We start from the raw sequence: 12,084 nt of genomic DNA, 5'->3' as shown, positions 1-12,084 counted from the left end.
CATTCATGTGGTGTTTTTTATTTATATATGTGTATATATACTTTCTTTTTTTAACAGGTGGTTACAAACAGGGATACACAAGAAACTCTCCTCTGCATGGCCTGTGTATTTGAAGTTTCAAATAGTGAACATGGAGCACAGCATCATATTTACAGGCTTGTAAAGGACTGAACATGGTTATTTATATATATATAGATATCTGTATATACACACACACACACACACACACACACATATGTGCACACACACACTCTCCATTTTCAAACGACTAACTGTAAAGCTCCCCATGCAGGGGGGTGCCCTGGCCCTGCGGTCACCCTACTTTTCTAAGTCCTGTTTGAGTGAAGTCATTTTTCCATGTGTTCATGCTCTCATCATAGCTGTGAAGTTCTGGTACAGTTGTAAAAAGAGAAATCGAGTTGTTCCTCTGTGTCCCTCAGACCTGCAGCCCACAGTTCCTCGGGAAAGGTGAACCTAGAACCCGGCTCTGCCCACAGAGCCTGTTTCTAATTGTGGTAGTAAATATTCAGACGGAGCATTTGCCGTGGGACATTTACAGCCTTTATACAAATGTATTTAGTTCTTTCTTTTTTTTCCAACATAAAATTCTTGTTTTAAGATACAAGTAAAATTAATCTTTAAATATAAATGTAAATTTAGTATAAAACACTAAGAATCTTTAGACTTATCTTTGTAACTAATTAGGGTGGAAGTTATGAAAGAATGTAATTCACTAAATTATTTTTTAAAACTTTTCTTTCATTTTGAAACCAAATGTTAAAATATAGCCTTAAGAAATGCTTGGTAGAAATATCCTAATGAGAAAAATTTGTACTTTTTTCACAAGGTTAAAACTAATCTCCTAATCCATTAAACGCTTGAACAGGTATTACAAAGGAAGAAAACTTCACCCCTTATCCTTAACATATATAGTATATTTAAAAATATAAAATTGTATTGTACTAATGTGATGATTGATTATTTAATGAAAAAGAAAAGATGGCTCTTTTTGCAATAAGTAGATAAATACTGAAAACCTAAACTTACAATGTTTATAGTCTTGTCTGTGCAGTTATATTTTATATGAACAACCAAATTTTTTTTATTAAGATGAGTAAATATTTGAACCACTGAAATTTAATAGCAAAAAATTTTAATTGGCATGAATACTGCACTGTGAGCTACAAAGTATAGAAAATCCTGTGGCTGGTAGAAAATTTCATCAACCAAACAAGGAAAAGGCTCATCAGTTTTAGCATCTCTGCTCCCCCGAAATTGGCAAGCATCCTCACTAACCTGTGGATAAATTGTTTATTTCTGGTGATCCAAAAGGCCTATTAACCTGCTATAATTATATGTATATGTATGTTTGTGAGTACGTATACATATGTAGCTATTCAACACGTATTTATTGCACACCTAGTTAGTGCCACTTAAGTTTGCTAGGTGCTGATATGTATGTATATTTCAGACTGTCTCTATAGCTCTAGATATATTCTCTAAGGACACCCATTTTCTTCTCACTCAGTAAGTCACAGTACTTATTTGACCGAGGTTTAAGAGGCCCACCCTATTTATCTGGCTCATGTGGGAGGTTCTCTTCTCAGGAGAGACTTAACTGATCAGCCCAAATATTCCAAAGCTTGGCCCAGGCAGACTTGGTGCATCTCTTTCTACAGGGCTTCGTTGGTAAACACCCACAAGGACACACCCCCAACTTCCCAGAAGAAAGTGACATTTTTATAAATGTTGGGGACATGCTAACACAATAGAATGTGAAATAAGTTTTCTAAGATGTGAAACATATCAAGACTTTTTCATCAAGCCAGAAAATAAAAACTTTGCTCTGTCCCATCCAAGTAACTTATATACCCACTTCCTGTCTCCCTGTCCGCTCTGACCCTGCTTACACACTGGTTAGGATCTGGTGGTCTTGAGCATGAGGGTGTTCCGGGTTGGTGAACAGCAGAACACTGGGCTACACCTGGCCTCTTCCAGACTCATGCAACTGGTTCACTGGGCAGACCAGAGGGGAAAGTATAAAACCTTCCCCATTTGGAGTTCACACCCCTTAAGGAAACTAGTAGGAGGGCGTCCCATCTTCCCTCCATAAAGAGACTGCCTTTTGTCCCCTGATTCCCAATGAGCCCTTGAAAGATTGCCCCCGTTGTCTGCTCTTCCTTCGGGTCTTCAGCCCAAGCACTGAAACTTCTTCTAGTGGTCATCCATCGAGGATGTTGCTTTTGCTCCTGTCTCTTGTATTTTTCCTCAAGGGAACCCTCACTCTTCCAGGAGTAGGACCCCAGAACTAAAGGCAGGCAAATGACGCATGTGGCTTAAGGCCAGGCCATCCCAGAGCTCCAGGGAGAGAGGTAGCACAAATAGACCCAGGAGACCCACAAAGGGTAGTTCTGTTGGCTGCAGAGAAGGGCATCCCTGGTCCCCGACTCCCGGTCAGGCCGGGCCTTCTGCTGCTTCACTGCCAGTGACCTCCAAACCCTGTTATAGTTGAATTAGGGGGGCTTACATAAACAACCCTGAGGCTTATGTTTTGCTCTTAAATTTTTCTGCTTTATATCTTTTGCTCTAAAATGTTTAAAAGTTATTTCTTGTCTTATTCTTCACAAGTTTTCCCCAGGGCAGATCTTTTCCCTCTCGTATTCATAGGTCCTGTCACCCAAACCCTCGGCCCTCTCTCCATCTCTCCCAGATTAGACCCTGAAGTGGCATTTGTGTAAGATCAAATCTGAGTCTGTCTGAGTTTGTCTTTTGCCCTTTGTGGCCATATTCTCCCTCTTGGAAAGCTCTCTGCACCATAAAGAGTTTCCAGAGCACGGCCCTCACTGCTCTCCCCGCTGCTCTATCCCCTGGTGACTGCTGCCAGGTGTGATTCAGAGACATTGCATGCTGTCCCTGGAGAATTTGGAGGCCAAATTGTCACCCCTAAGCAGGGGATAGCTGAAGAACCGGCTGCTGGTCTCTTGCCATTCTTTTCCACCTAGGAAAAATCAGGACTTCTTCAAGAACATGTCCCAGAATCCCAGAATGTCCCAACTGCCCGAGACCAGTGTCCACCTCAACATTGTTGACGTTTCATACGAGGTGATCCTTTTCTGTGCAGGGCTGTCTGTGCATTAGAGGAGGTGTCCCAGCGTCCCCGCCTCTGCTCACTAGGTACCAGTAGCACCTCTTCCCTCAGTTGTCACAACCCAGAATGTCTTCAGCTATCACCAGTGTCCCATGGGCACAGAATCGCCTCTGATTGAGAATCGCTGCCCTGGACCGCACAGGTCCCACAGACCATGTTTTACCCTGCGATAATACCTCTCCTGGTGTCAGATGCCAGGAGGCAGGTAGAAATAGTATACAAGTGACATTGTGTACCTGCTGCTTCCCATTTCAGAACTTCTATTTCACATGTCTCTCTTGCCACAAGCATTTACGTTTCTTCTGTTGGTCACCCATCTTAGGAATCTTGCTCCTGTCTCTTGCATTCTTTCCTTCCTGCCAGGGGAAGTCGGGAACAGCTTGGTCACGATCATCACGACGATCAAAGATCATTTCTAATTGATCTTCAATCCTTGGTTTACCGGACTTAAAAAACACACAGCTATTTTCATTATTTTTCATAAGCTCCTGGGTCTTATTAGCAAACCTTCCATCATTTGGGTAGATTTCTTCTGCTTTTCTGCCTGTTTGTATCTGCAGAAGCCTCGGGAACATGTCTTTTCACCGTTAGGGATGGAGGAGAGGGGGCCCATCCCAGGAGGTGGCTGATAGAAGTTCTTGTTTATTGAGCTAAAAGGGAGTACAGTCTACTCTCCTTCGCTGTGTGGGTGAGGACGTTGAGGCTCTCACACTCCTGCCACTTACCCTTCAGCCTCTTCTGGTGGAAGTTGTTTCTCTTTGGTGCTCATGTATAAACGACCCCCAAAATGTGTGGACGGGGTCCCTTCAGCAGAGGGGGGAGGGAAGAAGCCCCCTGCCAGAGCCACAGCATCGTCCCAGGTGGCTGCTGCTTGCTGGGGTAGTCAGAGGTCACCACAAGCAGAGAGGCAAGCTGATGAGCCTTTTTGCTTCCTCTGAGTTCAGTTCACCTGCCACAGGCTCCAAGTTCCCATTGCTAAGCATCCCAGCAGCCAAGTCCCGCATGCAGGCCAGCCAAACGCAGGCCCCGTTCCAAGCACTTGGTAGGCAGGTCCCCAGATGACTTGAAAACCCAAGTCTTTCCGTTTCAATACTGTAGTGGCTTCAGCAGTTTGTTTTCTGTAGAACCATAAATTATTTCAGTCACAAGACGACAGTTTTACAAACCAGGTACATATCATTGGTATGATTTTGTATATGCTCTGGTACACTGTCCATGTCCCAAACGAAGGGAGAACCAGCCTCGTTGGTCCGCGTTCTCACGGACGCCCTGGAGAGGACATGTCTGCACCACTCACGTCTTTATGTTGCTGTGTCTGTGGCAAAGCCCTGCCCCTGTTGTCTGTGAAAAGCCTTAACTCTCTGAGATGTCGCATGTAGGGTGTGCAGTGTAAAAGGCTGCCTCGGAACTGTGAGCCCTTTTGTAAGCTGGAAGCATTTCTCTTACCACTGTTACTCATTTTAGGAAGTTTTCAATTCAGACCTGCCAAAGCGTTCCAGTAAGCAGTGCCTTAGATACCTTAGCCGCGCCGCCAGCCTTTTCTTACACCTGTTCTCAGTGCCCACTGACTGATTGGCCCTGTATTTAAAACAGAACAAGCAAAAAGCGTTTCCTTCTTGTTTATTAAGCCCCCTTTTCTCCAGTTCTACAAGAAACTGACTCCTTGGTCTACAATCGGAAACTGAATGTGAGTCAGTCCTCTGACCAGACTCTCAAATGCAGATACCAAAACAAACGGTTTTTTGCAACTTCATAGTTGACTATGAAAAGCAAATTGTACTTTTTAATGTTGCCTTTTAAATTCACAACCAAATACTTAGCTATTTGTGAATCTTCTGCACTCCAGCATGAAAGTGCCTTTGGTTTGAGATTCCAGCTTAGAAAAGTGCTGCCATAATAACGATCACTTGTAGAGAGACCAAAAATTTATGGAGATCACCGTAATGCCTTTGGTTCACCGGGATGAGTAACCAGCCACAGGCCTCTGTCCACAAGAGCCCAACGTGGACCCCGCCTGCTGGGAGTCTGTCTGCCGTGGGAGAGCCCCCGCCACCGTCCACCAGGAGCACGCTGCCGCAGGAGGGACCCAGGAGCTGCTGTGTTTGTGTGTGCCAATGACCCTGGTGTCATCTCCCTCGCCCCCCAGCCCTGCACCCCCCGTGTGGGGGCATCCACACTAACTGCAGACTCTCTGCCAGTGGATGGACTCCATGCTCCATCTATACGGAGGCTTTTTGTCCTTTCAGACGACAGTGCGCACTTCTGTGTTTTACACAGCGACACCATTTTGCAAGTTGGAAGCCTCAAACTGAGATGATAGTGCAGAACAAAAGTGAGTTAGGGTTATGACAAGTGAAGTGTTCTTAGGGCAAAAATACTGACTCCGAGTGTCTTGTCTGACTGTGCTATGAGAAACTTCCAAAGAGCACCATTCACAATTCGGCGTTTTCAAAGAAGGTTCCAGCCCTCAAAGGGGCCATTCTTTACAGCCCGTATTGGCTTTTATCAAAACCTTGGAAACATTGGGAAAGCTGATAGAGGTGAGAAAGAGGAGGGAGAAGCACAAGAAGGCAGACGCACTAGCCAAACAAGGGGAAAAAAAGATGTTTCTTTATCAATTTAGACTTAAAAATGACATCAGATGTCTTGGAAAGTTAGCCTCTGAACTCTCAATGCATGTGTTCCGTCTGTCTCTACCTGGTGTCTAAGAGTATACCCTCTCTGGGCTCTGAAATTTCAGGAGTGCTTTCCACCAAGTTGTGAGTGGAATTCTAGAAATTTCTACAAGGAAAAAACAATCAAATGGAAAGGAAAATTACCGCAGATTCTAGTTAGCTGCTTGAATTCAGGCCCTCCCTGTCACTGAACTTATACCAACAGCCTGGAAGAAGTTAGACAAATCCCTGTTTCCTCTTCTCTTTTCAAGTGTCACTGCGCTTTGTTTGGCAATAGTTTTCTCTCAGAAACTCATTGCTTAGACTGTTAAGAATGAAGGTTTTGTGTTTAAAATGTATTGCATCGCAAAGGATAGTTTCACCGAAGTCATGCACCATTAAATAAGATGAAATATTTGTATTTATTGTCCAACTTCTTAAGCCGTAACTTGCTTAATTTAACTCTGTGAATCGGCATTTGCATTGAGTCAGTCACACGTCACACTACATGTTAGTATTTGAAATGGCATTCATGTTCCCCCCTCATTCATCCTTCAATGGGGTCCAATTTCAGTGGGTCCCACTGGTCCAGTTGACCCTCTTTCCTCTGGCTCCCGCCATGAGATCATTTCCCCTTCCCCTTTCTCCAAGAGAAGCTGAAAGAATCGAGGCGTAAATCAATTAGAAACCAGTCTCTGATTTCTTCTCCTTTTTTTGCATCAGCCATTTTTGTGTGTGATTAGTTTCACTGTGTAAATTAGGTACTAACTGCACTTCTTTAAAAACAATCTCCCTGTTACCTCCTTGAAAGATTCACTTCAGTAGGCCTTTCTTCAATAGGCTCATGACTGCAGATAAAGAAAAACTAAAAACAAAAACAGTACGTGCCTGAAAAAACAACAACGAAAACATTTTTGTAACATTGGGGAAAAAAAAACCTGAATAGCCTTTAATTCTTTAATATGCTTAAATGTTATGTAAATCGGTTTTTGCCACGTGTGTTTGTTCACATTCTAAATGACTTAATGGGATTCTCACAGTCTGTGTCTTCATGTCACGTGTATAAAATGGGCTTGTGACGTAAGCGTTTCATCTGGTCGGTGGTCCCTTTGATATTGTACTGCTGCTGAGAGTGGGCTGTGGAACCCGCCTTCGGGTACTAAGGTTCCTCTTGGGGAGATTGGAGAGATTGGGGGGTGGGGGTGGGCAAATTCTCCCACATTTTCTTAACCTATGTGCAGAAACTCTCAAAAGGCGTTTGGTTAAACCTCTTGGCAGTACAGTATTCTTGTATTTGTTAATGTCTGTGTTTAGGTACTGGTACCTTTTTGTTTAAAAATGTTCTAAGTGTTGGCTTTAAAGTGAATTTATCTTTAGTATGATAGTTATATGAAAATTATAGGGTTTGTGTGCAGAGAATTTTTTTATAAAGTGCTTTGTAAAAAAAAAAAAATGTATTCTAGCTTTCGCGGTACATATGTGTGATAACTTTAATATCCATGACAGTTAAGTGCAATTATTTCATCACTCTAAAAATGCTATTTTTGTGTCAGTTCCTGCAGGTGTTTTCATGTCTTTGCAAAGTGACACATTTTGATGCCTTCTTGATAAAGTGGTAGACATTTTGTAGCTTTCTAGAAACTTTGTATTCATACGGTATCAATGAAAAATAAAGAAAATGAAAGTGTGGGTCACCTTTTTTATCTGCAAAAGTGTGTTGTTGAAAATGAACTACGCTGTCTGTGTTCTGGGTGCTCATAGGAGGGACAGAGAGAAGAAGGTTGAGACCACGAGCCCTTGACAGTGTCCACCAGGCTCAGTATGGGGATGTCAGGTGTTATGTCTAGCCGGGTTTCTTTTTGTTTTTAAATATGTTTTTACCGAGAGAGAGAGAGAGAGAGAGAGAGAGAGAGAGAGAGAGAGAGAGAGAGAGAGAGAGATTGAGAGAGAGAGAGAAGAAGAAGAAGAGGAGGAGGAGGAGGAGGAGGAGGAGGAGGAGGAGGAGGAGGAGGGGGAGGAGGAGGAGGAGGAAAAAGAGAAACATCCATTGGCTACTTCCTGCACACCCCCTACTGGGGGTCAGAGTCCGCAACACAGGCATGTGTAGGAAATGAACCATGACCTCTTGGTTCCTAGGTTGACACTCAACCCCTGAGCCATTCTGACTGGACTATCCATGTTTCTTTCATTTATTTTTATTTTTATTTTTTGCAACAGAGGTCAGCTTTTATTGAAAGTGTTACAAGAGAGGTTTAGTCAGAAAGACCAAAGCCTATGTCATCATCAGATTCCTCAGATTCTTCTTCCTTTGCTTCCACTTTTCTCAGGAGGGGCAGCAGCAGTGAGAGGCAGGACCTCCTGCTGGTGCAGCACTAGCTGCAGGGGCAAGTCCATCAGCCCCTACATTGCAGATGAGACTCCCAATGTTGACCTTGGCCAGAGTCTTCACAAATAAGCCTGGCCAGAAAGATTCCGTAGTTATTTATACCAGCTGCTTTAATGAGGGCATTGACCTTATCCTCCACTGTCACTTGGTCGTGCAGGATGAGGGCCGAGTAGATGCAGGAGAGCTATGAGACGGAGGCCTTGGTGGGGTGAGTGAGGGGCGGGTGTTGCTGGGCGTGGTGCTAGTCTCCGGATGAAGTGAGGACCTCGTCCCAAAGCACCCTTAGCTTTCCCGGAAGAAACCAAGCATCTTACGGGCACCTGGGGAAAGGGGCTAGCCATGTTGCTTAAAAACATCTACAAGTCAGTCCATCTGTCTGACTGTCTCTCTCTTGCTTCAATAAAATTGACATAAGTTTTGCAGAACAGCTTATCTGTGGATCCCAGGCAACTCAGGAACCCTGCTCACGTTCCATGGTACAAGAGCAGGGCCTTGGAGAACCAAAAGGCGCACCAGCTCAGCCACTGAGCATTTGTTATTGTGAACCCAACTTGCTGGGCATATGCCAGGAGCCAGGGCCAGAGCAGAAAGTGGGCCCAGAGGTAAATACAATGTGGCTCTTGCCTACCTGGTGCTTAATTCTCAGTAGTTGGGCCACACGTTGAGCTGCAACCCCAGGCCCTGTTCTCGGCGTCACCATGGTATTTGTGTGATTCAGGTGTGCAGCACACGTGTATAAGGAAACCCTGGCTTTACTGGGGTTTGACTGCATGCTGAGCAGTGGCCCAAGTGTGTTGTTCCAAAGTATGTTGTTGTTTTTATTTCCAGAATAGTCCCAACGACAGTGACATTACTACTCCCAAACAGGCTCTGAAATGATAGGTCATCCAAAGTCATGACTAGCGAGTGGTGGAGACTTCAGTAGGCCACCCTGACTCTTCAGCCTGAACTCCTGGCCCCTGCATTCGGGCTCACGAGACTCCATGGAAGCAGGCTGGGCGAAATCTAGATGGAGGAAAGGGACGACTTTCTTAAACAAAGATGGCCTCGGGCTGTTGACAAAGGGACCAAATGCATCTTGGGATCCTTCAGGATCCTCAAAGGGTCTTGCCTCTTCCCATTTCTTTGAAATCTTGAGGGGAAAGCCTGCCTCAAGTACCAAGAGGCACTGCTGGGAGTGGGAACAGAGAAGAAACAACATTCCAGCTCCTTTGAAGAGATGTTTTCAGCAAGCCACTGTTTGTGAGGCATGCAGCTGACCAGTGTGCTTCATGGGACAGAGGGAGGGGGCTGTGCAGCCTTTGGCTGAGGCCTAATTGTATGGAAGGCACCTTCATACTCCCTCGTCACTACTTCCTTTAACCCACGTGCTGCTGAATAAAAAAATCATTTCCTATAAAGAAACAGAGGCCCAGGGGTCATAAAAGCTGGTAAGTGGCCAGAATTTAGAGCTGGGAAACTTCCTGCCTTGCAATCCTGGCTCCAGCACTGGTTGCATGGTACCTTCCCCTCCAGCTCCTCCACTAAAGCATGGGGCTTTCACCCTTCAAAAGCATCCTTTGTTAGCGCCTGCCGTTCCAGCCATCTGAGTTCAGCAAAGAGAGTGACGCCCTTGGTAAACTAGTACCAATGAGAAGAGACATTGAAGGAGCGAAGGGAAGGGTGATGAAGTCTAGTAAAACCCATGACCATTTCTTCCTGCCTCACTGCCACAGGGGCCTAGTAAGAAATAACTACTGCTTACTAAAAGCCAAACTAGCTGCTGTTAGGTAGTCAGTGAGCAACTGATATCATTCCAGTAAAAAGCAGTGTCCTGTGAGCCTGTGAAGCCACGGACTCTCCCAAGCTGCCTTGGAAGGCACTTTTCTGTTTAATGCCCACGCGTCACGTTAGTCTAGGTGGTAACCAGCAAATAGGCTGCATTTTCTTCAAGCAACAGTCTCCCGTTTGCTTTGGTTCCCAAGAAGCTCAGACTTAAAAGTTGCACTCTGTGCTTATGACAAGGAACAAACTAAAATATAAAAGCACAGGATGATCGAAAACAAAGGATACAAACTAGAAGTGCAAAACACCAAAAGCAACCCCATTTAGCTATATTATTCTTATAGTATAGCTCAAGGAAGAAACTATTACTGGAGTTCATGAGGATTACTTCAAAATAAGACCCCAAAAATGTAGGGCATAGACCATTTCAAAAATGTGCTATTACAAAATACGAAGTAATGAAACCAACAATTGGAGACTCTACATTGTTTTCAAGCACACATGGAATTTTTATATAGTATTGACTGAGGCCCACGGTCTGGAACTGTGGCCCGTGGTCTAAATCTGGCCTGATGCTTGTTTTTGTAAATAAAGTTTTATTGAAATAGCCACTACTACTTGCCTACTTATTGTTGTGGCTGTTTTCATGCTACAATGGCAGAATTAATTAGTTGTAATAGACCCTATAGCCTACAAAACCTAAAATAATTACTACTTGGTTCTTTATTTTTATTTTAATTGCTAATTCCCATCCTAAGCCAAAAAGCAAGGTCTTGCATACAATAATCTTAAGATATCTGGGTTTCCCTTTTCCAGTGTGTAGATGTATAGGGACTCTGACAAATGGCTGTAGGTTATTTCTACAGATCCCTGTGGGGCTCCTTGGTTGCCATTTCTTGCTATTCATCACGGTGATTGTTATTTTGCCTTTGACAGCTAACTGCTGCCATCTTGTCTCTGCTATATCAGAATCCACCATTTCCATTCACACAAGAGAACCCAATTCCATGTCACTATCCCCTGCCATTAACCTTGGCTTGCAAGCCACCACTGAGTTTCTTGGCTGGTGCCCCATTCGCTACTGTTTGAGTGAAGGAAGTGTCTACTTGTCAGGAGGTGGGTCTTTAATTATAAATCCATCCCCATAGGATTGCCTCTGAGCCTTCTGAGTCCTGCCTCAGTTTCCTTCAGAGGCAATGCCAGACCTCCACTTTATTCTAGACCATCATTCCTTCCAGGCCTCAAGGAGCCATTTAGCAGCACGTGGTTTGGTTGACACAGGATCAACCCCAGTTGTCTTTGCCTGGATATTAAATCCTGAGTGGCGAAGGTGTGGGTTTTGTGTCATTGAATCAGCAATGACTCCTGCTGACCCTATGAATGAGTGATGTCCACAATGTCCTGTCCTCAACAACCTTGCTCAGCTCCTGTGGGCTCATGCCTACAGCTTCTTTAATGGGGTCAATCCCTCTCATATTTGGTCTTCCTCTTTTTCTGCTGCTTTCTAGTTTTCCCAGCATTATTGTCTTTCCCAAAGAGCCCTGCCTTCTCATGAAATGCCAGAAGTATGACAGTTTCCCCCCACCCCTTCCAAAAAGGAAATCTGCATAGGCCAGTAAACCTATGATACTTAACTCCGTTAGTCATCAGGGAAATGAAAATTCAAAACCACAATGAGAATTGCCCAACAGATGTAAAAATTTGAAATCTAATACTGCTAAGTGTGGGTAAAGATGAGGAGCAATGAAGCTTTCATACTTGCTGGTGGGAGTGTAAATTGGCACAATCCCTTAGAAAACAATCCAGAGTTACCTAAAAGATGAACATATTTATAACCTCTAACAAAATTTATACCTAGGTTTATTTCTTGCACAGGGGCTTCCGGGGACTTGTCCAGGAATGCTATAGCCTCATTGGCCTGATCCAGCAACAGAAGAATTAAAATATAAATGGACTCACATAACTGACCATGACATGAGCAAAAGAACATTTGAAATATGTACCAATGAGGCTGTGATTTTTTTTCATTTCATTTACTTTTTCTCCAACTTTATTGAGATATAATTTATAATACAAGTAAAATTCATTCCAAGTGCCTAATTTGTGGAGTTCAGGCAATTGTAAATAGTTAA

The 12,084-nt window shown here is 43.9% G+C and overlaps 1 protein-coding gene and 1 pseudogene across 11 annotated transcripts in view; one reads left to right on the top strand and one right to left on the bottom strand.

Moving 5' to 3' along the window:
* Window positions 1-6,727, top strand: part of TEAD1 (TEA domain transcription factor 1) — a 255,016-nt gene extending 248,289 nt beyond the window's left edge. For all 11 annotated transcript variants that reach the window (XM_045578071.1, XM_036426503.2, XM_036426504.2 and 8 more), the window contains one exon: window positions 58-6,727. In XM_045578071.1, the coding sequence (XP_045434027.1) occupies window positions 58-171 (114 nt within the window). In that variant the 3' untranslated portion in view covers window positions 172-6,727. The remainder of the gene's footprint in view (window positions 1-57) is intronic.
* A 1,279-nt stretch (window positions 6,728-8,006) lies between these two features.
* LOC118713179 lies at window positions 8,007-8,888 on the bottom strand (annotated as a pseudogene).
* Window positions 8,889-12,084: the final 3,196 nt, after the last annotated feature.

This window comes from Pipistrellus kuhlii, unplaced genomic scaffold (assembly GCF_014108245.1).
Source record: "Pipistrellus kuhlii isolate mPipKuh1 unplaced genomic scaffold, mPipKuh1.p scaffold_m20_p_9, whole genome shotgun sequence".
NCBI lineage: Eukaryota > Metazoa > Chordata > Mammalia > Chiroptera > Vespertilionidae > Pipistrellus > Pipistrellus kuhlii.
The sequence above is the reverse complement of the archived record's forward strand: the minus strand, read 5'-3'. Positions and strand labels throughout refer to the sequence as shown.